Genomic DNA, 27,342 nt, shown 5'->3' with positions numbered 1-27,342 from the left:
GCCTTGCAATTTCAGCAGAGCAAGAAAGGCTCTGTGCGCACCCGGTGCGAGAACTTTGCTCCTGAAAACATCATTCATAGTGTTTTCACAAGGGCTCCATTAGGGATCAATAGGATATGTTTGTGAGGAATCAGCTTCACTTTCTGTCTGACTGCTTTTGGAGCGCGTCAGAGGAATCAATATGCTCACATTTCTGTTAATCAGACTGAGGAAATATTTATTCAGTGACTAATAGAGCTCTATTTTTAAGCAACTCGGAGGTTTGAGCGTTTACACCGTTTCATCTCACAGTTTGATAGACCCACCATCAGTTTATCTTGAAAAAGACAAGGATGAAACAGCTCGAAGTGGAAGTGGAACCACGGGCGCCTTCATCTGTCCCGAGTGTCTTAATATCAGCTCAGGTGGAGGCTGGACTTGATGAATTAAAGGAGGAGAGGATGCCAAGTAAAGCCATTAGGATACAGGAACTCAGGCGTGTGTCTGGCTCGCCGGTTGTCATGGTTGCGGTGTTTATCACCTCTTTCTGCCGACAGAAGCCCAGGGGCAAATCAGATTGGCTTCAGACAGAGAGACAGAGAGAAAAGAGAGGGAGAGTTGGTGAGTGAGGGGGAGGACATATTGGCACAGCGGAGGGGTGAAATGCCAACACGCTGCAGAAGGGAGGCAGAGGAAGGGCATTGGACAAATGTCAATGTGGCTTATTCATGATAAGATTTTGTTTTTACACATTTGAGTGAGATTCGAGGGAAGAGATACAGTCTGATCTTGCAAACCCATGCTTCAAATTTTTTGAGATTTATTCACATTTTACACCTCATCTTACTTGGATGTCTCATCAGAGCATCAACACATGTATGCTTCGTGAAAAAATGTGCTTATAATGAATGCATGTACACATTTTTGAAACTATACAGATGGGTTTCCCTTTAACGTGAGCCTAAGAAGCATCTAAATCTAAAAAAAAAAAAAAACATCCTCAGAAAAATCAGGTGTGAAATTTGCCCAACATCCCCCCGGTGGCCTATGCCTGCCACCTAGCGGTCCCCCCCCTGAACCGATCCATCCCAGTTCGGGAGCCTCTGTACAGGTGCATTAAAAAGACGTGGCGTGGGGTGCAATTTCCATGCGGCACTGTGGCTGTCATGTGGCTGTCTGACAGGCCAGTTCACATCCAATTCAATCCTAAAGCGCTTATATTGGCTGAGGAGATGAAATCAAACGACCAATTATGATATTTACCGGCTATGACAAGTGGTCGGTTGAAACACTCTCAATCTCGCAGTCATAATCACGCACAGATGGCTAGCAGCTGCCGGGCACGTCCAGGTGGCTACTTGTCGCTGCCAGTGTCCCGTCCCTGCAGCTATTACACCGTAACCGCTCCTGACTGCGACGGAGAAGCACGTGTTGACGCGCGAGCCCCGCCCTTTTTGCAACTCGCGGCGACCAATCAGGGGGCGGCATGATGATGCGCCGAATCTTCTGGGCGAATCGCAGCGCGGCTTGTTGGGGAGAGGCAGCGGTGTTCGCATATGTGGAGGCCCCTTGTGCTGTCAGCAGGGAGGAAGGTATGGATACATTGTCGCCCGCACTGACTTCTTGAAGTTAAAGTTTCGGTTCGGCTTCACGCAGAACACGCACACACCCGCTGAAAGCTCATTTTAAAGCAGTACTTGTCGACATTAACTCATTATTTCCGCCTGTAGCACACGTTTGTGTTCAGTTAACTACTGTTGTCATGTCTTTTTGGGGGCTGTTTTGTATTGTCTTCACTGCTTTGTTGCGCACATGAGAGGTTCAGGTGTTGGCTGGGTTCGTCTGGCCGGGTCCTGTTTTAGCTGACATCCAGCTGAATAGGGCGAAACCACCAGACAGCCTGTGTGAATAGCTGTATTGTGGGCGCTGGCTGGTGTGTGTGTGTGTGTGTGTGTGTGTGTGTGTGTGTGTGTGTGTGTGTGTGTGTGTGTGTGTGTGTGTGTGTGTGTGTATGTGTGTGTGTGTGACAGCTCAGGTTCAAACCTATAGGCCTCTTCTACACAGAGGGTCTTGGTTAATCTGTGTCGTTTCTGAGCCCTCATTTCGCCATACCCGTATGTCAGGGAGGGTCTTCATCATAGCTGTGTTCAGGCTGACACGGTGTGTTGCCGTGCTGAGGAGTAAATTACCGCTGACAGCGAGCTGTCCTCTTGTTTATGGTCGCGCCTTGCTGTCAGCCCGCAGTGCCAAAGTCTCATCATCTCTGGCGAGGATGCCGCAGACGAACAAATCCAGAAACGCCCCGGCGGAGTCGTCCCCGGGCTCGGGCCAAGCCTCAGCTGAAGACGTGGACCCGATGTCCCAGGAGGAGAGCCGGGCTTTTGGGGACGCGGCAGATGGAGGTGGAGGGGACAATGTTGGAGACAGCGAGATAATCAAGTCCCCAAGTGACCCTAAAGAGTACAGGTAAAGAACACCTCCAGTGCACAGGTTACATCCATACTCAAGCTCCTTCTCCTGAGTACTTACAGTGTAACTAAGTACATTCACTCAAGTACTGCAGGCCTACTTAAGTACAATTTTATGTACTTGTACTTGACTTTAGTATTTCCATTTTCTGCTGTTTATACTTCCACTACACATTTTAGAGGCAAATATTGTACCTTTTACTCCACTACTTTTATTTGATAACTTTAGTTACTAGTTACATTACAGATTACATGTTGCATCCAAGCCAAAACTGCACTTTTTTTTTTAAAAGAGACATATTATGCTCATTTTCAGATTCATAATGGTATTTTGAGTTACTACTACAGTAGGTTTATATGCTTAAATGCTCAAATTCACCCTCTGTCTGAGACGCTCTGTTTTAGCTCCTGTCTCTTTAAATACCCAGTCTGTTCTGATTGGTCAGCTCCCACACGCCTGAGCCAGCGCCGCTCACCATGCCTCCGGTCAGCTCGTGTCGGTTAGCTTCACTTCTGTCGTGAATGTAGGCTTAAATTGTGCAAATGTGTGACGTGCTGACGTAGCAAGATGTCAAGAAGTCGTGGAATTAAAGACGGGGCTACTGACGAGGCATTTCAGACGCTTCAGGTGCAGTGTTTTCTGCGGGAGACGGGAGCTCCCAAGACCGTTTGACATGCACAAGAACCTATACGACACACTGAAGGAACTGAAACGACTGAAAAAGCGTAATAGGTCTCCTTTTAAATGAATTTATATTATCAGCAATCTGATTAAAAACGCTAATTCTGATAATCGTAAAAATGCTGAATATCGGATCTGATAATTGGCAGACAGTAGATACATAGATAAAAATACATGCATAGTTTACTTATACTTGTTCCTTTGATGCGCAAGTACATTTATTTCCAGAAAATTATGTGTGATACTTAAGTACAGACTTTTACTCAAGTACTATTATTATGGATGACTTTCAGTTTTACAGTTTTTCAGGTACTTTTTACAACAAATAAGCATTGTAGCCCTGTTATATGATTTATTTCCTCTATGTTGTACTTTATCCTCTGTCATTGTTATTGAATTAATTTACGTGCCGTGAAACACATGTGAGGATACTATTTCCTCATATTCATGAGTGTGGAAGTGCTGAGAAAATGACCCAGATCCACTAACCCAGATCCCAAAATGATATCGAGCCTCTCTTATCCAGCTGGATCAGTACAGTATTGTTGTAGAATGATGGGACGATTTCATGCTATAAGCACACACCAGTGCCCGAGGCCTCTGTGGGGTACACACAGAAAATTTGCTGTGAAAGAGCGTAATACAAGAGTGTATAAGGTGCAGTCTGCGAAGAGACAGTATCGAAATAAGAAAAAAAACAATGAAAGGTGTAAAAGTCGATGAAACAACATAAGCTCCCTGCGCTGTTTCACCTTTTGACTTTTTCCCCCTCCAGGTGCATCGTGCTGGACAACGGGCTGCGAGCTCTGCTCATCTCAGACTACAGCGGCCCAGCAGCATCCGAAGACGAGGAGGAGGACGGAGAAGAAGAAGAAGAGGAAGAGGAAGAGGAGGAGGAGGAATCTGGAGATGAATCTGAGGACGAGTCTGAGGAAGACGACGAGGACGACGGTGATGATGAAGATGACGATGAGGGGGAAAAGAAAAAGGGAAATGCTGAGAAACAGGTACCACTGGGAGGTTTTTAATGTAGTGCTCTGTTGATTTTTAAGCAGACTAGACATAAATGTCTCGGGAGAGGAAAAAAAAAGAAAACCTTGAGTCATGTTGAAACTAAAGACATTTGTGCTGAAATCAGATATGCAGATATTATTTATGCAAAAGGCTTGTCAGCACAAACAGGAAACTATTTATAGTGCTGTTGTTAAATACATACGCACACTTTTTAACCACATTTGTTCCTAAACTTCTGTGCATACGGATCCAGCTACTGAACAGGCCTGGAAATATCTCAATACTCTCAATAAATTTCCCTGCCCCGTCTGCAGCCTTCAGCTCTTTTTCCGATCGTTCCCGTAAAAGATGTTAATCTTTAAAAACCAGTCTTGAATTTATAATTTCATTGTTTAACAAGGTACATAATTCTCTGAAAAGTGTGGGCACGGTAGGTTTTTAGCAAACAGTACTTAAACTAAAATAAATAGTGCGTTTGTTCGGGACTATTCTCAGCCGCTGAAACGCGAACCAAAGTGTCACCCGGTGCAAAATGAAAGCTCTTTGGTGCAGAGGAACAAGCCGTTGGTTTTGTTCTTTTTATGAGTTGTCTATCAGAAAAACATCATCAGACTTATCCTTTTGGTGCACTGTCAGACAGAAACATGACTTGATATCCTGTGTGTGTCAGTCTGCAGCAGCACTGTGTGTTGGAGTGGGCAGCTTCAGCGACCCCAACGACCTCCCGGGCCTCGCTCATTTTCTGGAACACAGTGAGTAGTCAGCCAAAGAGGATCAACTCGTTTCTTTGGGCCAAGGGTTAATTCTCCCTCTGATATTCTTACATTGTTTTCTATCAAGTCAAGTTAGGTCAATTTGATATATAGCTTAAAATCACAAATCAAAAAATGTCCTCAGAGTCTGTTCAACATATACCAGCCTGTTTCCTTTTGGCTCTTTGTCTGCAGTTCAAGAAGGAAAAACTCAGCAACAATGTTTTTAATGCGTTCCAGGAGTTATTTTGCTTGGTTCAATAATTTAGTGCAACCTCTTTTTCTTAACCTGTTTTGTCTACTTCCGCTTCAGTTAATAATTTCTGACATTTCCCAAAATACCCTCCACCCAGCAGCAAAGAACAGGCAGAAACTTGTTGCGTTAAGGTTTTTTTTTCTTGTCCAAAAAAGCCAGATTTGCTCTCTTCTCTTGGAAAGCAACACATCTCATGAATAGAATTTCTGTCATCCGACGTCGTGTTTTCTCTCTTTTACCAATATCATTGTTGAACATTGTTCCTTAATGGTCCGTTTGAAAAGAAAGCTTTTGCTCGTTCTTACAAACTGTAATCTGAACTGTCACCAAATGTGAACAGCAACATTCGGGGATATCTATTACAGCTATATCTGGAGAGAAATACTATCAGATTCTATTGTAGCTCAGTAGGAAACATAATGCAACGCTGTCTGTGTTTGGCCAGCTGTCCACATAAAAGAAAACCACAAATGCAAGGTGCATCACCAAGTAGCTGTTCTGGACTTTTTCTTTATATTCCTTTTTATATATTTTTTTTGTGTTGTTGTTTTCTTTTCTTCAAATCTGCTCTCTTCCCCCTTACTGTTTGTCCGTTGTGTCCCAGTGGTGTTCATGGGCAGCGAGAAGTACCCCTCGGAAAATGGCTTTGATGCTTTCCTCAAGAAGCATGGTGGGAGCGACAACGCCTCCACCGACTGTGAGAGGACCGTCTTCCAGTTTGACGTCCAGAGGAAGAGCTTCAAAGAGGCTCTTGACAGGTGAATGAGGATCAGACGATTTTTTTTTTTTTGTTTTCGGAGCAAGTTGCCCTTAAGAAGTGGACTTCAAGACAAACCAGTAGGTGATTCAGATTCAGATAAACACAAACACAGGAATAAGAAAAGGACAGAATAAACACTTAGGGCTTGTTAAAACAGTTACATACCAACTGTGTCATGATGGCTCTTTGAACACTTTGTGGCAAGACTCGTCCTGGACTTGTTGCACATAGTATAGTATGCACGTACACATAGTATGTCGAAAACCTTAGTATGAAACCAACAGTACTAATACTACAGACATGTAGACGTGTAGTAGATGTCACATGTACAGAACAGGGCAATAGGATCACACATTTCATTGACAGAATATCTGATACAAGTAGATTTTGTTAAATATAAGTGAAGAATGTTTCAGACTCTGATGGGTCGCAGGATACGGTGGCACAATGACCCCTGATGTGAACCTACAGACTCGGACAAACATTACAGGCTCAATCAGCCACCCGCCACTCTGCTCTTGTCTGTCGTATACGTCTACATCTGATTGTGTCTGTCTGACCTGTGTCCCCTCTCTGTGGCCCTGATTATAGTCTTTCTATCCTGCCATCCTCTTAGGTGGGCTCAGTTCTTCATCTGCCCCCTGATGATCCGAGACGCCATTGATAGGGAGGTGGAGGCTGTCGACAGCGGTGAGTCTGTGCATCATTTCTCCGTCCTGAGAAGTTAAATTTCACTGCTGCTTCTCCTCATGCGGCTTTTTTTACACACCGTTGATCACTCTTTTTTTTCTTGTCGTCTTGAGTTTTTCTGTCTCTCCTTCTGTCTTTCAGAGTACCAGCTGGCTAAGCCGTCGGACTCCCACAGGAAGGAGATGCTGTTTGGCAGTTTGGCCAAACCTGGACACCCTATGGGCAAGTTCTGCTGGGGTGAGTTGGTAAACACAACCGCTGGGACACATAATACACACAGGGCCTCCTTGGGGTATGTTCAGCAATAACAAACAGAAACGCTGAGACAGATGCCAAGTCTCCTTTTCTTGCTGATACCTCTGCATTTGTAAACCAGTTTCTACAGTGTTGTATAGTTCTGCTGAATTGATTGCTCACTTGTGACAACACCAGGGAATGCCCAGACACTGAAGCACGAGCCACAGAAGAAGAAGATCAATGTCTATAAGCGACTGCGTGCCTTCTGGAAGAAACACTACTCAGCCCACTACATGACCCTGGCTGTGCAGTCAAAAGGTCAGTTAAAATCTATCCCATTAATTAAACGTCAAGAGCAAGTTTCTATGTGCAGATTGGCAGAAATTAGATCGTTCTCGATTAATCTGTTTTCTATGTTTTCCTAATTGTTTCTGTTTCATGCTGCAAATGAATTGATGAGCCTACTTGAAAAAAAACTATCTGTAGATTAATGGACAGTTAAAATAATCATTAGTCGCAGCTCTAATAAGGACTCGCTTCATCCATGTTCAGCCAACTGTGTTCAGTTATTCCTGAAAACGGCAATATTTCTCAAAAACAAAGTCAGATAGAAAATATCAACACTTTTTTTCCACGGTTTCACAGAAAATATTACACAGTTAATTAACCACAGCGTATAAATAATTTGATGACTGGTGTTGACATTTGTGCTGAGAAATGTCGTCCTTATATAGCAGCTGTATTATTTGCCTTCTGCGTTCCTGTTGAAAACCTCCAGTGCGACTTAACTTCTTTAACTCGTCTTTAATGAGAAAGTGAACTTGTGTGATGTGATGAAAAAGCTGTGACAGTGACTTCTGGATGCATTAAAACTTTCACAACATTAAATTTAAAGGGCTACATGTAAGGATTTTAGTTTAAAATCTCGTAATGCCAATCTGTACCTCAAGAGACGATAGTGAGTCACTGTAGTGTCCAGTCTGCCCTCAGTCCAACCAAAATTACTTCTTGGCTCTTGGATGAAGTTTGAGGCTAAGCTAGAAACATCGCTGATACGTATTTGACTACATTTTACTGTGCCAATGCGGAGTAATCATTCTTGGAAATGCCCTCCAAGAGAAATAGCTTTATAAGGCATAAATTAGCCTCCACGAGAGATGGACGGCCCAACTTTCTGGTGAAATGCTGCTCCTTTTTGTTCGGAGTAAGAGTTCGATAAGCGGCGAGTTCCTACATGTAGCTTTTTGGCTCGCGATCATCTAAATTTTAAGGGAAAAATCACTTTAAAACCGCATCACACAAGTATCGATTTCTGTAGGTAAAAAAATCTTCCCCTTGAGCTGCTTCTTCCATTTACAGCACAGCCAAACTGGGCTGAAAAGATTCACTGTGTCTCGTTGTTTTATTAAAGAATAAATTCAATAACTGGCCTTTTTCCATCATTCGATTACAATCTGATCTAATGCTGCGCTCTAGGCAGGAGTGCTTTTTCTTCAAGCAAAGAGTGCTTACACAGAGAAAAGTGTTCATGTGTCCAAAATGTGACAACATGTGAGACGGATCCTAACGCTGAGAAGCAGGAATCTGTTTTTATCTTTTAAAAATGGTCAACCCACCACCAAAGCAAAAAAACAGGACTGGAACCTGCACAGGCTAACACCAACACTAAACCCAGAATTATGAGTTTTCAGCCAGAAATATTGAGACGCACTCGAACTCTAATTTATCCTCCTTCACTCGGTCTGTCCTTTAGAGAAGCTGGACACTCTGGAAGAGTGGGTGAGAGAGATCTTCAGCAAGGTGCCTAACAAGTGAGTATTGGAAAAGAGGCTCTCAGTCATTGTGATGAGGTGCTGCGGTGATATAGATTGAGTCTGAATATCCTTTGAGACGTTGCTCAAATGTAAATGTCAAGCCTCCCTCCGTCTCTTCCGCGCCTCTTTTTTTACCTCACTTCATCTCAGACGTGCTCTTTTTTTTTCTTTTTTTTTTTAAACATCATTCACCTGAAAGGGATAATTTCTCCCTAAAGTCGAGCTGAATTAGTGTTTTCTTCCAGAACTCCACTTCTGTTTGCTTTATGAGTCACTGCGGCAGGTTTTGTAGAGAATCAACATGCATATCACTGCGATTTGAAAACATCATAACCACCAATTTTTAATGCTTTGCTTTCAATTATGTAACCCCCGTCTGTATGGATGAAGTTTCTTTCATCTGTGAGCTTATAATAAAATATTCTCAGGCATCTTTAAAGGGGCAATTTGTACGATATGGTCAGAATTTTAATTTAAAACATTCAAAAAATTTACTAACATTATCAACAGAGTGTGAGCAAACAACATTGACATTACGTCGAAGATATCTACTAACTAACCAGCTAGCCACACGTTTTCCTGTCTCTAATACCATTTCGTACTACGAGAGGTGCAAGAGGCCCCCCTAGTTTTAGCTGGGGGATGTAGGTAGCAGCGAGTTTGCGAATTTATTTTGAGTAAACAAAATAACCTCTCAAAATGTCAATAAAACCAAACTAAGACAAGCTTTATTACCTCATTAATCATCGTAAGACACACTTCATTCAAACTTGACATAAACAAAATAAAACTCCTGTATCATTGTCTTTGTCTTTCCACAATCACCTCTGGCTTGATCAAAACAAATCCTCAATTCACACAGAGTAAGATGTGTTTTTGTCCGCTGCTGATGCCTGGCTCTCTGCAACTTCATGCTCATGGTGTCCCCTCCTGCCGTGTCTTCTCATCCCTGGAGTCGTAGTCCTCGTCAGAGCCGCTGTAAATCACCTCCACAATGTATCTACTGTCTTCAAACTGGCATCTGTTCTCAGAGGCTGTGTTCAGTCCCAGTCTGGTGTCCAGCCATGTTCACTGGAAGGCTGGTTGACTGAGCCAGGTTGCAGTGCAGGCAGACTACCATCAGCTAATGGGGCCATTAAGCTCTTCTGGCCATTTCTCACAAATTACACATTTAACATTTACTCGGAGCTAAAATCATGAACATCTCTTCTTAAAATGTCAGTGCAATAACACTAGAATGCAAGTTTTCTGTGTTGTTTTCTTAAAAGACAAAAGAAATGTGATTTTTGCCGTTATGAAGAAGCATTATGGTGGGTTTAAGACATGTTTGTATCGTTTAATTGATACAGTATCATCACTCCTGCTTATCATGATTCTGTTTTTGTGCCTGCAGTGATCTGGCCAAGCCAGATTTCTCTGATATGCTGGATCCCTTTGACACACCAGCCTTTAACAAGCTCTACAGAGGTAATGATCAATCTATCTGCACATCTCTGAACACTGAACAGATCTGGTGTCCTCTGGCTCTGTAGAGCTCAGGGGTTTCTTCTAATCTTATTTTATGCATTACTTCATAATTTCACCTCTTTACGCCACTAGAATGTGTTCTGAAATGTGTTGAAATACAAGCTGAAGTTGTATTTTTGTTATGATGTTTCTCTGACTGTGTGTCTGTGTGTTTGCAGTCGTCCCTGTTAGGAAGGTTCATGCTCTGAATATTACCTGGGCCCTCCCTCCTCAGGAGGAATACTACAGGTAAACTACATAGATACATAAATACAGAGATCGACGTTACGGACGATGCTTTCCACTGACTTGAAAGAAACTGCATCCAACATGTTTATTTCTCTTTTTTCCCCAACGTCCCTGTTTCCTTCCCCCAGAGTGCTGCTTCTTCATGTAAACATAGAATTATAGCCGGCAAAAGATACCATGCCTTGCCCTGATTGTAGAGGGATTGCATCAATGTTTTTTGAATCTCCTTTCATGTTCTTCCCTCCTCTTTTCAGAGTGAAGCCTCTCCACTACATCTCATGGCTGATTGGCCACGAAGGCACAGGAAGCATCCTCTCATTGCTCAGGAAGAAGTGAGTGTTATTGCCTCTGTCTGTTTATTTTTCTGATTTGAGGGGTACTCCAAAACCCAATTAAAAGGTCTTCAATTTGCTGGGTATACATGAGCTTTTTCAAGCTCCGAGCGCGCCCGAGTGTTGGAGCCCAATCTTGGATATATACACTTTGCCAGCCCACTCGACAATGTGATTCATGCATTCTCATCCCTGGTTGTGGATGTACAAGAGCATTTCAGCCTCTTGTTGCTAAGTGGCAAAGTGATTCGCCAAACCCTTGTGGTCCCACAGTAGCAAGGGCTCATCCAATAGTCCCTTTACCATCAGCACCACTTGGAGCATTTGATAGAATATTCCTATTTACTGTGTCTGCTGTTTTCAGTTGTTGATAAATGACAACAGTGAAATTTGAGTGTACTTGGTCTCAATTCCCAGTCGCAACAAACCGCTGAGGCAGTAGAGTGCTTGTTTTTATTGAGTTCGGGCAATCACAACGTCAAGGGCCGAGATGCTGCTATGAAATTGGGCAGTTGTTGTCCCCCTCACTGAAATTGGGGAATGGTTTGTGTATCTGAGCTGCAGCTGCAGCAGTTACTCGGTAAGTAGATTGAAAGAAATGAATGAAACTATTATTTTGATGATAAATTAATAATTTCAGTAATTTTTTACTATTATTATTTTTTTTACAATTATGTCAATTATTTGCTGGTTCCAGCATCTTAAAAATCAAATTGAACCAAATAACACCAACTTTAAATGAACACAACCAAACTAAAACCCTCATGGATGGCAGCATGGGAGACCGAGAGCGTAAGAGGCAGATATCCAGCCCTCTTATAACGGGGGCAGCAATCAGAAGAGGTTACTTCAGGTGTGGCTCATTCTCCTGACACCCCTGCCAGTCTGCCTCAAAGCAGAACCAGGGAAAAATACAAGTAATCAAAACAGAGTGGGAGGGATAAAAAAACAAAAGAAAATCATGTTGACATCAGAGGGTCGGGTATCTGTGCTCTAGTTGACCTACAGTAATGGGGTCATATCGTTATGTACACGAACAACAAGCATAGCTGAAAGCGAAAATAACATGGTGGAGGAGTTAATTTCAAAAAGGGGAACAACTTCAGCAGTGTGGAAGTGGCTCGGTTATGAAAGATCAGATGCAACACAAACCACAGTGACATGTAAGAGGGCAAGAAGACTGTAACAACAATATGGAGCAATACAACAAACTTATTTCACCACTTTAAGCAGAAGCGACAGGTTGAGTAATAGGAGATTTCTAAACCGAAAATATTTTTGTCAAAATATTGCAGCAATACCCTAAAATATTGTGATATAGTTCAAATGTCATATCGCTCAGCCCTTGTGTCCATCACACACCCTGTTTAAACGTTAAGAGGACCATACCAGCATTTTTTCACTACACAACAGAATACCACCATACTGCTTTTCATGGATTTTTCTCATCACTATTTATTTCTTTTCAGTGCAGCACGAAAACTTTCAGATATTAAAAACCTGCTCGGTGTCATCAAACTCAGCCAGCATCATTTGTGCTTGTTTGCTAATGCAGTGTAGACTTCTTCAAACCGACCTTCGCCTTTCAGTGCATCATCATAGCGCTATGCCTTTGCCTTCGCCTAGAACATTTCTTCATGCAGATAAAAGCAGACATGATGTTTGTTTTGACGGATAACCCAGCTCGAGAAAGTTTGAAATCTCTGCCAGCTGCCTGCTTTTCATTTTTAAATGAATGAAACGCTACACACAAGGTGGGACAAATACATAAACAGAATGATACATGTTACCTCTTTGTTCTGGGATTATTAAAGCTGCGCTCGAGGCCTCAAGGGGACCACAAAAATGTTGTTTGAAATCAAGAAACATGACGTGACTTATTTTCTACCTATTGCCCTGCACATATCTCAACCCTTAATGTCTGTGTGTGTCTGTGTGTAGGTGCTGGGCTCTGGCTTTGTTTGGAGGAAACAGTGAAACCGGCTTTGACCAAAACACCACCTACTCTATCTTTTCCATCTCCATCACCCTCACTGATGAAGGTTTCCAAAACTTCTACCAGGTGAAGAAAATCCCTCACTTTTCCTCTCTTTATTAGTTTTTTTTTTTTTCTTCTCTGGATACATGGCAACACTTCTTCAAAGCTTCATTCATAACGTTGACATTTGAGTTCTAAGGGGTTGTTCAAACCACAGTGGTTTTTGCATAAAACCGTAAACTTTATTGCGTTTTGACTTTATTGTATTCGCCCAACAAATGTGTTTTGGGGGCCTTAAAACACAAACTTTGTGCACGTGTGTTACATTGAACGCAGAACTTTTTAAAATGCAAAGGAAGAACTTGTGCCTAAATCATCATCGCCTTTCTATTCATTCTGTTTCAAACTGGTATTTCTGCACAGTTGCAGATACAGATTAGGCTACAGTAGTATTGTGAGTATTATACTGTTTGTTGAATTACATTCCCCTGGTCTGCCTTGAGGATTGTTTCCAACTGGTGTAATCCAAATATTTCCAGTAACTCGAGAGCGTTTTGAGGTCCAACAATTCAAATCTTTTTGGAAAAAGATGGATGTGATTATTTCTAAAATTCACAACATGGTTTTATCTAACAAAAAAGTTCACTTGTTGGCATTTAGGCTTTCAAAAACAACATTTCCACTGCAGTCAAAACTATTTGCTTCACACGGAGAGTATAAAACAGGGCGGTCTAGCAGCAATCTACCAGGACCAGAAATTGTTACAAAAAGAAAAGATCATATTACGTATATGCATTCACTCAGCGCTCAAATGTCAAAGAATATGACCAGTTTCAAAGACTTTTAAGATTTCTGATGATGAATCACTTTATTCATTTTGGGGTTTTTTTATTGTGAAAGAAACGACATTGGGTACAGCCCTAGTTCATCGTGTATCATCTAAATCATTTGTTGTCAGGTCTTGTTTTAGTCTTTACTGTGCAGACATAGAAATAATAAAATTTGTGTTGAGCAGGGACTGGTAGCAGTGTAAATTAGATGTACCCTGCATGTACACAGCTGGTCTGCGTGCCTGGTTACCATTAATACAACAGGTCATTTAAGGACAAAAACCTGTGTTATCAGTTGCTATGACAATGCTTGTGTTGAAATGGGAGGCAGGCGGCGATCATTCAACAGGAGGACTGTTTTCTAATCTAAAGTACTAAATGGAAAAATGTTTCATGTCAACAAACTTGCATTGATAAATGCTGTATAGATGCTCCAACGGCCTTGAAGATGTTGTTTACTGCGATCAAAAACGATTCATCACTCATTCTTTCAGTCGCGGAGGATGAACCTGGAGTTGTTTGGATCACAGGGCGCTGGCTTTCTGAATTATTTTGCAGAGAGCAAAACACAGTCAAGTGTGGCACACAGTGCAGGGGAAGGTTTGGTTTTCTATTCAGTGGAGGTGCATGGCACACCTGAGGCTCACTTGGTAACAGGGTGACATGGTAAAATACACAAAAGTATGAGTAATGTGATGAATGTGGCAGGCCAGGTGTAAATGAAAGGGGTATGTATAACATTAAAGCAGAGAAACCTGATGATAACATATTTGATTCTTTTTTTTGTAGGCAGTCATTTGAATATATTAATAAATATAATTCTGGGAAATCTTACTTTTGTCTGATAGCGGTGAAATAAAGTAATTTAAAAATGCATTATCTGTGGTGCCCCGATGGCTCCGAGGGCCCCATGTGCAGAGGCTGTGCCGAGGGTTCGAGTTCGATCAGTGGTCCTTTTTGCTACGTGTTGTACCCGCTCTTTCTTGTACCATTTCCTGTCACTCTCAAAGCCGTCCTGTCAAGTCAAGCCATGAAAGGCCCAAAAAAAACTTTTTGGTCCAAACAAAACCTGATCTGATTGGTTACAGGTCACAAATAATAGCCTAACAGCGCTGAATAATGTGAATCTGCAAAATAACTAGTAATTTCTGTTATCAAATAATTGTACCTGAGTAAAAAGTACAATCATTGCTTCCAAAATGTAGTGGAGTATGAAGTAGCAGAAAATGGAACTACTGAGAAAAAGTACAAGTACCTCAAAATTGTCCTTAAACATATTACTTGAGTTAATTGTAGTTATGATCAGCTAAATCTGATCTGAGAATCAGGTGTGTTGTGAGAGGGAAACATCTAAAACCACAAGGACCAGGACTGAAAAACACTGAACTAAAGTTAAATTTACAATGTATCTATTAATGACGGTTATTAGATTTTCATTTTTACTGCAAATGTATGTCAGTTAATGTTCTCCTTTATTACTAATAACTTGTACCAGCCATAAACTAACCATCTACTTTTAATGGGTTATTCCCCTCTTGAATTATAAAGCTTTAAAACTGTAGTTAAACATGAATTTTCCAAAGTGACATGAGGAGATTGACACCACTCTCATGTCTGTACAGAGCTGTCTACACTTCGTGACATGCATCCATTGCATCCATAGCAATTATTATGTCATACTTCTCTTCCTGTCTTCTCCCCTGACAGGACTGAGGACTCTGTTGTTCACAGTTAATAATTAGTACTCTTTTGTCACAAAAGGCGGAGGCGACCGTTTTCATTTATACATGTTTAAATCTTACAGGGGGGACGAATAAAGACACATATTAGCTTCTGTTTGGTATTTAAATGAAGACACCTTTTTTCAAATGATGGTCATATCTGGTTTTAATGACTGTAATCACATCACAATAGTCAACAAGATTGGCAGTTACATCTGTGTAATTGATATGGTTTATAAAACTTATGGGTACGTTTCACCTAACCCCTGTCATTAACGGTCATTTCACGGTAATTTTACCAACAGCATGAGCGTGGTAATGATCCAATAAAGCTGACGGATTTTTAAGTCGTGGTATCTAATTTCTGTGCGTCTGTGGCCTTTCACAGGTGACTCACCTGGTGTTCCAGTACCTGAAGATGCTGCAGACGCTTGGACCACAGCAAAGGCACTCACACTCACACTCACACTCACACACACAGTCTCACAAAACAGCACAACAGAGATGTGCAAAAAAAAACCTGACAGAGTTTCTTTATTCTGCCTGTCTGGCTTTTTGGGTAAATTACGGGGAAGGAGGTAGTTAATACTGCATTATACTTGATATGTAGAGATGAATGTGTTGACGGTGTTTGTTTGTTTGTTTCATTTATAGATTTATAGCTTTATTATTTTTTGTTTTTGTTATGTTCCTTAATCTGTCTAAAGGCTGTTTTGACATCTGAGCTTCTGTCTGGGATGCATAAAGGTAATATTTCAGTCTGTTTGTTCATGCATTCAGAATATATGAAGAGATCCAGAAGATTGAAGCGAACGAGTTTCACTATCAGGAGCAAGTAAGAATCCAAACAATCATGTGCTGCTTTATCAGATGGATTTAAACGTGTTTGTATCACTGAGAACGGTCGCCTTGTTGTCAGATTGACCCTATAGAGTACGTCGAGGACATCTGCGAGAACATGCAGCTGTTCCCGAAAGACGACTTCCTGACAGGAGATCAGCTGATGTTTGAGTACAGCCCAGATGTAAGTAGTTCAGTAGTTCGGGGAGTGAACCAGTTCAGGTTTTTTTTATTCGTAAATCCTATAAAGATGTTAATGAAACGGGTCATTTAAAAGTGGAAAAATATATTTTTTTCTGTCTCGATGTGTGAATGATTTTTGCAGCTTAATATGCCAGAAATATCTGCTAGAGTTGTTGGTGCCACCGTCTTTGATTGGTGGAGAATATTTTGCATCAAACGTTGCAGTCTAATTGTGGCTTTGCATATTTCCTGTGATGACTGTAAGATCTGTTCAGTTTTGCTGCCTCTTATTGTGATTGACAGCGGAAATTGTCTTCGCATAAACAAGTAATTTAGAACAAAGAGAAAAAAACAACTCTCCTCCTCTGTGCTGAAAAGTTGACTTTTTTTGTGTGTGTGTGTGTGTGTGTGTGTGTGTCTGTGTGTCTGTGTGTGTGTGTGTGTGTGTGTGTGTAGGTGATCAGTGCAGCTTTGTCGCTCCTCACCCCGGAGAAAGCCAACCTGATGCTGTTGTCACCAGAACATGAGGGCCAGTGTCCCCTCAGGGAGAAGTGGTTTGGCACACAATACACCGTGGAGGGTTTGTTTCTGTGTGTGTGCGTTCGTGTGCGTTCGTGTGTGTTTTTTTTGTTTGTCTGCTGTCACTGTAACAGCTCCTTCCCACATTGTAGGCATTCACTGAATACATTGTCTTTTTTCCCCCTCGTGTACTGATATTCAGCTTGATATAATGCAGGCAGCCGGCGGTAGAAATGCCACCATTTATCTCTGTCTTTTCAGATGGCGAACAATAGTGTTGTAACAGAATTTAAATGTAAAAAAAATCTCTTAAACCAATATTTTATTGCTGTTGGAATAAAGACTTTACATGACTCAATTCAAAACATGCAATTATTTCTCTCTTCAGACATCCAGCAGGAGTGGATGGAGCGGTGGACAGGAAACCTGGAGCTGAACGGTGACCTCCACCTCCCGGCTGAAAACAAGTTCATCTGTGGGTGAATCAACTTGACCTTTGTTTTGCACTACGGGCAAAAAAAAAAGTATGTTGTTTTGGCCCAAAACTGCTCCAAGTATCTTGGAAGTGTCCAATAAGATGATCGTGAGCAAAGGGCTTGCTTCGGCAGTGTGACTTTTGCTCTCTCATTCATCCGTCCAACAAAGACAGTAATCAGATATATTGACCGAACGTGGAGGAGCTGGTGAATGTATCCTGCCGTCTGTAACACTCTCTTGTTTGTCGCTTCAGTGTCATAACTGAAGCTCAAATTTCTTAACTCAGAATGAGGTTTGTTTCTTGAGAGGAGGAGGAGGAGGAGCGATTTCAATATTATATGTGCTGATCGATGACTTTAAGCCTGTTTGGGACGCACATTTCTGTGATTTGTTTGCCCCTCAGTCCAGTTATAATTACAGCCCCCGTTACCTGCTGCTTTTCAGTGAACTCACAGACTGTAATTAAAGTCCAGCGCAGGAAAAACACATTGCATTGTAGGCCATTTTTAACATGTCAAACCAAATATGAGCGCAGTCCTGCACCTTAGACAATACAGCTTAGGTACATCTGAGAACAGCCTGTGCCTTTAATCACATCAACAATAAAAGTACTGAAGTCTACTTTAATAAAAGGAAATAAATCAGGACATTCAGCAGACAATTTAGGAAAAAGCCTTTATCTAAGATATCTAAGGAGTGATATAGCGGACAGCAGAACAAAATGTGAATTTTAATTTTCGACCTCTCTTAGATCACACAGGTGACACTTTCTGTTCTCCTCTGGAATAAATTAGAAAACGTCCCATTTCTGCCGCCAGACACACGATACAACGTCTCAAGTGTAATTATCTTAATAGCCCTTAATCTTTCAACATGTTACATGAATCCAGTTGCGTCAGCAGTTTGCATTGTTTAGGCTAATTGGAGTACATCAATTAAAGGTCAAGATGTTAACTCAAACCTGTCAAACGAGACATGTCTGACCAAGCATTTTCGAGCTGTTTATTGTTCTCTATTTATACATTTTTGAAGGCCACAGCACCAAATTGCCATTTTTAATAAAATGTGAAGAGATGATGTGTCTTCACTTATTGGCCCAAGGCTTCCTGAATCATTTATCGGAGGGGGAAGGGGGGAAACTTGTACAGTTTTGACAACTACCTGCATGTTTATCCCAAACTGGACATACTGAATCATTGAAGCTCACACATTATTTATGAGACTGTACCGAGCAGAATTATGATGTTTTATTGTTTATGTGCATTCGTTCAGCCACTGACTTCACCCTGAAGCCCTCTGACTGCCCAGACACCGAGTTCCCTGTCCGGATAGCCGACAGCGACAGGGGCTGCCTGTGGTACAAGAAGGACAATAAATTCAAAATCCCTAAAGGTGAAGTGTGTATGTGTGTGTTTGAGTGTGTGTGCCTGCACTGTGAGCATCATTTAGCATTCAAGATGTTTCCATTATGACTTTAAATATCTTTAAGGAGGAGTTGACACTCGTTTGTCTTTGTCCTCCTGCAGCCTACATCAGATTCCACATAATCTCTCCTGTAATCCAGCAGTCTGCGAAGAAGTGAGTTCAGGCTCAAATGTGACCTTTTGAAAAGAGCGTTTGTTTTCTTCCAGCTGTGCTCATTAACATCTCTTTATCTTCAGCCATCCCTCAGTCCCCCGTCTCTCACTCCTTCAATTTCATCCCCTTTTCATTGCTACAATCTTCCCTTTTACTTCCCTCGTACCTTCTGTCCTTCCCTACTTTAATTTCCTCTTTCACCTTGCTTTCATCCTTCCTCTCTCTTGCTCATATTTGTTGCTTCGCCCTTTCTTTCTACCTTGCCTGTCACTTTTACTGCCTCGATTATTATTATGATTATTATTCCTCTTTTCTTCTCACCACCCCTCCCTCCCTTTCTTTATTTCACTCTTCCTTCTTTTCAGTGTGGTCTTGTTCGACCTGTTGGTGAACATCCTTGGCCATAACCTTGCGGAGCCGGCCTATGAGGCCGAAGTGGCCCAGCTGGAGTACAAACTGACGGCCGGTGAACACGGCCTGGTCATCAAAGTCAAAGGATTTAACCACAAACTGCCTGTGAGTATGAATCAATGTGTGGTCTTTCTTTGTCCAGATTCTCTAGATGCATTTAAACAGCATTTCTGCACCAGAGATCTACATGGCCTTGAAAGATGTACCCTTTACTTCCTGTGTAATTGTTGGTTTCATTTATATAACTTATCTGAGACAGATAAAATAGCTTTTTGATATCACTTTCTAATAAAGCGTACTTCATCTTTGTCAAGTGGTAATGAATCATTAATTGAATCTTATATATCATCATAATAGACGTAGACAACCTGGCAGCCAAATAGCGGGTCTTATTATTGACTTCAATGAAGCATTAAAGGAATAACTCAACATTTTTGGAAAATACCCTTCTTCATATTTCGGCTTATTGTGTGTTTAATACTGTTGCTGGAGCTGTCAGACAGTTGGCTTAGCTTAGCACTGTGTTTTGTCAATCCTGGTCCTCAGGGCACCAGGCCCTGCATGTTTCAAGTCAAGTCAATTTTATTTATATAGCACAACCAACTTTATCTTTATCTGCTAGTGCCTTTCCAATAGCAGGATATCTAGCCTATCTCTGTCCAAAGGAAACAAAATCCACCTACAAGCACCTCTAAAGCAAACTTCTTTCTTTGTTTAATCCTCACAAAAACAGAAGCTAAGCAGAAGTAAGATAAGCTAACTTGCTGCTGGCTGTAGCTTCATATTTACTGTACGGACAAGAGACCAGGCTCAGTCTTCTCATTTAAAGGGTAATTCTACCAATTTTAAACATTAAAGTGGGTTTACTACTTAATTTGTGTAAAAAGTAGTGTAAAGCCTTTTTTGGCTCCCAAGGAAGCTGCATGTCATCTGATGAATTGCCTCCAGTGATGTCACTCAGTGGCTAAATTGCATTGTGGGTAACGTAGGTGCCAGGTTTTGAAAATGAAGAAGAATATGTGGAATAAAACTAGGCGATGTCTCTGGTTCTGCTGTATCGACTTTTATCATTTGTTTCAAACTGTCCATAACGAGTCCAGCAGTGTTACACTAAAACCAGCACCTACATTACTCACAATGCAATTTAGTCACTTAGTGACATCACCGGCGGGCAATTTATCAGATTACATATGCAGTAGTACTTCCTAAGACTTGTTAACACACTTTAATGTGTGAAATTGATGGAGTTAACCTTTAAGTCTTGGCAGGAAAAGGACTACTTATAGTCCCTAAAGATGGAAGTATTAATTAAAGCAGTTGTTTGTGTACAACTACTCTTGCTACTTTTTTTAAACCACTTGTGAAAAGACAATCAGGTTGCCCAGCAACACAGACATGATGTCATGAAGCACAGTCATGTCTTTATTCCGGACACAAACACACACAGATGTGTCTGCATTGTCTTCATGAACGATAATCATGGTGATGTTATCCGTCTTTCTTTCCATATCTCTCTCGTTAGCTGCTGTTCCACCTGATCATTGACCACCTGGCTGATTTCTCTGCCTCCCCTGATGTCTTCAGCATGTTCGCTGAGCAGCTCAAGAAAACCTACTTCAACATCCTCATTAAACCAGAGAAACTCGGCAAGTGAGTTGTTTACCATCTGTCTTTTTTTTTCCCTCTGACATTTCCATCTTCAAGTCTATGATGCCTTCTAGTGGTGAAACGTGTGGCAGCCCTGAATGGAAAGCCCTCCTGATTTTGTTGTCCTCTTTTCCCCGTCTCCTCTCTCTCTCCCCCCTCCTCCCCCGCCTCTTTCTCAGGGACGTGCGTTTGCTGATCCTGGAGCACTCTCGCTGGTCCATGGTGGAGAAGTATCAGGCTCTGACGGCCGGTCTGACCAGCGATGAGCTGATGGAGTTCAGCCAGAATCTCCGGGCCGAGCTGTACGCCGAGGGACTGGTGCAGGGCAACTTCAGCAGCACTGTGAGTGGACGGCAGGCAGACAAGTGGATTGATTAAAAATAAATCTAGCTGATTATTTAATGAATCGGTTAATGTCCATGCTTTGCACTTGCATCAATTGATTCTGAGTGTACTTGACATTGTTCTTGTGTTTTTCTGATTTCCGCTCCTCGCTCTCTTATCTCTACCTGTTCATTATGCTTTATTGTGTTTTTCTCCACAGGAGTCAAAACAGTTCCTGCAGTATATCACAGAGTAAGTCCGCTATCACGCTGAATGCAGTCCCTAATGAGAACACCAGTACTATACAATCAAATGGATCTGTTTGCCACCATACACAGTAATTTGCATTAGCTTCAGTTGTTCAGTCTGTGACTCCTCTATAACCTCCTTCACATATGCTTTTTCATTTCCTCCGTTCCTTCTTTCCTCACCTCCTCTCCTATTTTTTGCTATCCCCCCATTCCTTCCTCCCGCTCTGTCCTCCTTTCTTTTTTTCCCCCCTCTTTGCAGAAAATTGCAGTTCTCCAAGCTGCCAACAGAGGTGCCGGTGATGTTCAGAGTGGTGGAGCTTCCTCTGAAGCAGCACATCTGTAAGGTCAAATCACTCAATAAGGGAGACGCCAACTCTGAGGTCACCGTTTACTACCAGGTACGACCACATCTGGAGCACATCACCTCTTTATTATCTATAGCATCATGTTTTACTTCACCCCCGTCTTTCTGTCTCTCTCCTTGTTTTCTAGTCTGGCCTTAAAGCCTTGCGGGAGCACACGCTGATGGAGCTGCTGGTGGTGAGTGCTGAAGTATTGTGTTGACCTATCTCCACCCGCTCTGTCGTTCCTCCATACTCAACTGAGTTGTTGTTGCTGTTGTCTTTCAGATGCACATGGAGGAACCCTGCTTTGACTTCCTCCGGACCAAAGAGACACTGGGGTGAGTGTAGTTGTGTTTTTCAATAAGATGTTTGCTTTTTTTAAGACATTCGAGCAAAATAAATTATGAATCAGTTCAGATTTCCATTAATATTTGAAGAGAAAACTTTTCAACTACAGCTTTTATTATTTTATTGCACCCACAGTCTTAATAGTCATTTATTTTCTGTAGTTTTTAAATCTCTTTGGTCTCATTAAATAAATATCACTCTTGTGATGTTTTAAATGGTTTTTATTTCTTGAATTTGTCTTCTCATGTTAATAACATCTTTTGTGAAGCTCAAAAACGAAATTTTCTATATAAATAAATAGTTATTATTATCATCCTCATTATGATTAACTACCTTTTTATACATAAATACTCAAGACAACATGTTGAATAGTAGCACCAGTATATCTGATTTATCATGCTATTTCATTGTAAAATAAATCATTGGTAAAATAATAAGTGCTGATGTAAAGTTGACACCACAGTTGGTTATTAATATGCCATCTTTCCCTCTGTTTTTAAACTCTTTATTCAATTTTGTGCACATTTCCACTGAAATGATTTTATATGCAATCTGAAGATGTAGATGGTAGAGTACGTCCCGTTCCTGCCCGCACGTCTCTGTCTATTGTGGATCATTATTATGCTTTCCAGAACAACAAAGTTGTGCTGATGTTGTTAAGAAAACTGGAGGATTTTTGTTGTTTGGCTTGTGTGAAATGTGCAAGCTAGCAATGTTTAAACCTGTACTGGATACATTGGATCAACCTGTAAATGTACATTAGACATAGCATGAATTTACATGCATGTACTGTGTACTGTGGGTCAAACATGGGCGTCATCAGCCTAGAAATGGAAATACTCAAGTGAAGTACAAGTACCTCAAAATTCTACTTAAGTGCAGTACTGGAGTGAATTTGCTTAAACAGCGTTATGTTGATCCTTCCCTCTAATCGTGAATCATATCGCACTCACAATATGTGTCACAATAATTGCAATATGATTTTTTTGAGCTAGTTCATATTGTGTCTGCAGTTGGATGCTATATGAATAAATTCCCAGCTGGTTTCATTACAGAGAGCAAAGTAGAAAAAGTCGGGGCAGGTGGGACATTAACTCTTGGAGCTTCCTCGTGTAGTTGTTTTGATCCGTCTCTTGTTTATCTGCTCCTCGACATCTCTCATCCGCGCTGTCTTTCCTTCATCTCCCGCTCCGCAGGTACCACGTCTACCCCACCTGCAGAAACACCTCAGGCGTTCTGGGTTTCTCCGTCACCGTGGAAACACAGGCTACCAAGTTCAAGTGAGTGTGCGACACGAACGTAACCTTTCATCCGCCCAAAAGCGAGATACGATTTATCTTAACCGCTTTCCCAAAACCAAGGTACAATTTATCTTACTGTTCACCCAAACCCAAGCTACAATTTATCTATCTGGCCCTGGAAAGAGAAGCGAGAGGAACTGATAAATGACTAAAGGAATCAAATAAACCCTATAACCTATAATATATCTCTTCGCTCTCATGAACTTTTCTCCCTCAGTACCGAGCTGGTGGAGTTAAAGATTGAAGAGTTCTTGGCTTCATTTGGGGAGAAGCTCAATACACTGACTGAGGAGGCCTTTAACACTCAGGTCTGTGTGTGTGTTTTATTTTGTGTATTTGTGAGTTTCCCATTGTTATGAAAAAGTTACAGCGAATGCTCTCCAACTAAAAAAAAAGTTTTAGAAAATGTCAAAAGTTGCTCTTCAAGTTACAAGTCTGTGGATGAATAACGCAGTTCAACACCATGAAAGACCAGCTGTTTGAACTTTAAATGTTCAAATACTTTTAGAAGTCAAACCAGTGTGTGTAAGTCCTGTGTGTGTTTTGTGCAGGTGACTGCCTTAGTGAAGCTGAAGGAGTGTGAGGACACACACCTCGGGGAGGAGGTGGACAGGAACTGGGCCGAGGTGGTCACGCAGCAGTTTGTTTTTGACAGGCTGAACAGAGAGGTGAGGATAACACACACATGCGTACACACACGCACATCTTCAGCCACGTAGACAAATTAATGCACACGTCCATTTTATGCCTTTGGGGTTTGATTCATGGCCTTATCTCCTCCTAACATACGTACATTTAAATAAACAGACATTTTTGCATGGCATTTAAGCATAGTGCAACCATTTTTTGCTCTGATTTGGTCTCCACCAACTTCTTAGGGACATTTTTAATAAATGCTCAACTTTTTTCACCCGCTAGACACTTTCTGTCTTCTATTTTCTTGGTTTATCTGAGCTTTTATGTCTTAAACTGCTGCTTCAAACAGTTTTGATAGGGTGGTGAGAATGAACCTTGCACTAAATGAGCCGTAAAACCAAAACAATAAGCTAGAAGAGGCTAAAACGATGGGTGATAAATCTCTGTGAGTGCACCACTCGACTTGTCATGACTCCTTTCACACAGTCAGTTGATTTACTGGTATTCTCCAAAAATATTGCAGTTTTTAAACTCAAGTTTCTGTGTGTTTAGATTGAGGCTCTGAAGCAGATGACCAGGGACGAGCTGGTCTCCTGGTTCCATGAACACCGAGGACCGAACAGCCGCAAACTCAGCATGCATGTAAGCAACGCCTTGATGCAGGTGTGCGTATATATTTAGCTTTTTCCTTTACTTATCAGTCTCTGTCTCTGAAAGGTGGTCGGATTTGGTGCTGAAGAGAACGACGAGGAGGCTGGTGAAGAAGGAGAACAGTGCAGAAAGGAGCATTTAAGTGGCTCGACCTACGGCGAGGTGTCTAAGCTCACCTTCCTTCCCCCCTCACCCAAGATGGCAGGCGCCGAAGCCATCATGGACATTCCAGCTTTCACTAAAGGCCTCCCTCTCTTCCCCTACCACAAGATACTCGGATGAACTCAGACTGCGAGACAGACAGACGACTGTGCTTCGCCTCTCACTGAGCCACGTTCAGGGATTCTGCCTCATTAGAGATGCAGGCACTTAATATGTGGAGGTGAAGGAAGGTTAAAACAGCTCCAGCTCCTCTCTGGACACGGATTCTGTCTCTGGGGCCCGGCTGTAGATTTTACCCTCACTGTGTGCATAAGCAAAAAAGCCTGGAAGTGATGATAGAGTTCTTGTAGCTAACTGATAATCTATTCTGCTTTCACACACTCAATTATTTTATCTCCTCAGAAACCGGGAGTGTGGGAGCGCTCTATCTATTTCTCAAATCCCATCCTGAAAAACTTTGAATCATATTCTAATTTATTATTTGGTTCTGTCAGCTCTGCTGCTATTACATCTTCAAATTACGGTCTTTCCTGCTGTTTGCGTGGGAGCACAGATTGAGTTTAATACAATTTAAAGACACAAATCAGCTGTGACAACTGCAGAAACGCTGAGTCCTTTCAACTCCAGATGTGTGTATTTGAGTGATTGTGTGCTCTGCTGTGCGCTGCTGTTTTTAACGGACCTGGATCATGACATGGTGTGAAACTGTAAAGAAATAAATCAATCAGTGACGAGTGAATGTATGAAGCAATGAACTGACTAAAGACAACACACAAGGATAAGTTCACACACAAATGAGACCTGAATTTTCATTTCTGGGCGACCTTTTCCTTTAAGTTGGGCTGCATTTCTCCACCAGCTCATACTAAAGGTGGAAGCAATTAATATTTCTGACATGACCGAGGTCAGCGGTGTTTGCATGCTGCTTATGACTCAGTGTGATGCCAGCTCTTTAATTTACACAGGTTTAATTTATGTGTGAATTGTGAATGACTCTCCCTGAGGAAAAAGGTTGATATTGTGTCGGGCTTGTGGCTGGTGACACTCGGCACTATTGGATGTAATTAAAAACTAATCCTGAGCCCAGCACAGCAGAGCGTGTTAACAGAATTGACTAATGTGCCCAAAGGGAAGACTAATACTGTAGCAGAGTCTTCACCTGCAGGAGCCTCACGTACAGCTGAGCTACCTGAAAGATGGGTGGCCAATAAGAAGTACAAGCCTTGTCTGTATGCTATATGCAATGGTGGAATATAACTACTACATGTTTTCATACCCTTTCTGTCCAGTGAAAACATTTATTAGATTTTTTTTTAGGTAAACTGAAGGATTAAGAGTTCCTTTATGGGTTGAGAATATTCTCCTACTTCTTAAGATGAATAAACTATTTGAAAACCTCTTGGATTAGCCAAAAAATGCATCGTTGCAAAGCTTGAAACATATACAAAGTTGACTTTTTAGAGATGCATGGGAACACAGTACAGCAACCCTACAAACGTATAATAATCTTATAAATTCTGATACATTGCAGTCAAACTGCCCAGCAGTATATAAAGTAGTTAAAATGAGCACAACCTTAAACATGTCGCGGAAAATCTGAAGAGTCCTTCACAAAGAAAACCACTTTCCAGCAGCATTAAACAACTTAAACAAATCGTCTACAGGCAGCCGAGAAAGACCGGGAAGGTCTCATTTTTCACGTCACGTTACAATCCGCTCACATATGTCCAATAAAAAAGTGATTAGTACATGTAAATTGCTACAAATTGTCGCAGCTGACGTATTAAAGTGAAAACGATGGAAAACATGTTATTAACATTGATTATATTCTACCCACGATTCATTGTGCATTGTGCATTAGCCATGCTTCAACTGCTGCCAGCTTGTTTATACATGGCTGCTACACATTAATGCAGGCTTAGTTTAATATTCAGCAAAATTGTACACAGTGTATGTAGTAGGGGGTCGCTGAGCCGTCTCTTTGTGTTTCTTGGCCTGAAAAACATTGAAGACCACTGCTCTATTATTATTAATATTATCTGCAGCTGCAGCAGGAACATTTCCCTTAAACCATCAATCAATTTTTATGCTCGACTTCCAGATTTTCAATTAAAGACATCTGTGCGGAAATAATCTCAAGCTAAAGATGACATTTGCAGAGAGATGTTTCCTGTGGGGAAGTATTATCAGTGCAAAGTAAAAATTAAGACAACTGGGGCGTGTTACAAAAATTAAGAGAGACATAAAAGAAGTCCAGCCAGAAAGACATGAAAACAATCCACCTGTGGGATAAATGGTGGCGTAATACTCCTTAACGAGGCAATGTGGAATTGACTCGACAAGTTTTGTGTATGTAGCAGCACTGTGCGGTCCCACAGAGTGTTTCTTGGTGGTGACAAACA

General features: G+C 41.5%; 1 protein-coding gene across 3 annotated transcripts; it reads left to right on the top strand.

Moving 5' to 3' along the window:
• The first annotated feature begins 1,520 nt into the window (after positions 1-1,520).
• LOC141010575 (nardilysin-like) lies at positions 1,521-25,679 on the top strand. 3 transcript variants are annotated; one of them, XM_073483603.1, is made up of 32 exons: positions 1,521-1,571; positions 2,217-2,445; positions 3,905-4,136; positions 4,814-4,895; positions 5,756-5,909; positions 6,528-6,601; positions 6,743-6,838; positions 7,034-7,156; positions 8,592-8,649; positions 10,046-10,119; positions 10,338-10,407; positions 10,662-10,739; positions 12,681-12,801; positions 15,657-15,715; positions 16,049-16,103; positions 16,188-16,292; positions 16,748-16,871; positions 17,199-17,285; positions 18,560-18,679; positions 18,814-18,865; positions 19,231-19,381; positions 20,799-20,926; positions 21,103-21,265; positions 21,468-21,499; positions 21,758-21,896; positions 21,991-22,038; positions 22,128-22,180; positions 23,387-23,470; positions 23,709-23,799; positions 24,043-24,159; positions 24,680-24,769; positions 24,845-25,679. In XM_073483603.1, the coding sequence occupies exons 2-32, from the start codon at positions 2,252-2,254 to the stop codon at positions 25,058-25,060; spliced, it is 3,270 nt and encodes a 1,089-aa protein (XP_073339704.1). In that variant the 5' UTR covers positions 1,521-1,571; positions 2,217-2,251; the 3' UTR covers positions 25,061-25,679. The 3 variants fall into 3 exon arrangements, with proteins under 3 accessions (XP_073339704.1, XP_073339705.1, XP_073339703.1); XM_073483602.1 differs by lacking the exon at positions 1,521-1,571 and adding an exon at positions 2,042-2,139; XM_073483604.1 differs by lacking the exon at positions 1,521-1,571 and having other exon boundaries at positions 1,950-2,445; positions 24,845-25,151.
• Positions 25,680-27,342: the final 1,663 nt, after the last annotated feature.

This window comes from Pagrus major, chromosome 16, assembly GCF_040436345.1.
Source record: "Pagrus major chromosome 16, Pma_NU_1.0".
Lineage (NCBI taxonomy): Eukaryota > Metazoa > Chordata > Actinopteri > Spariformes > Sparidae > Pagrus > Pagrus major.
This window is presented reverse-complemented; position numbering and strand designations above follow the sequence as displayed.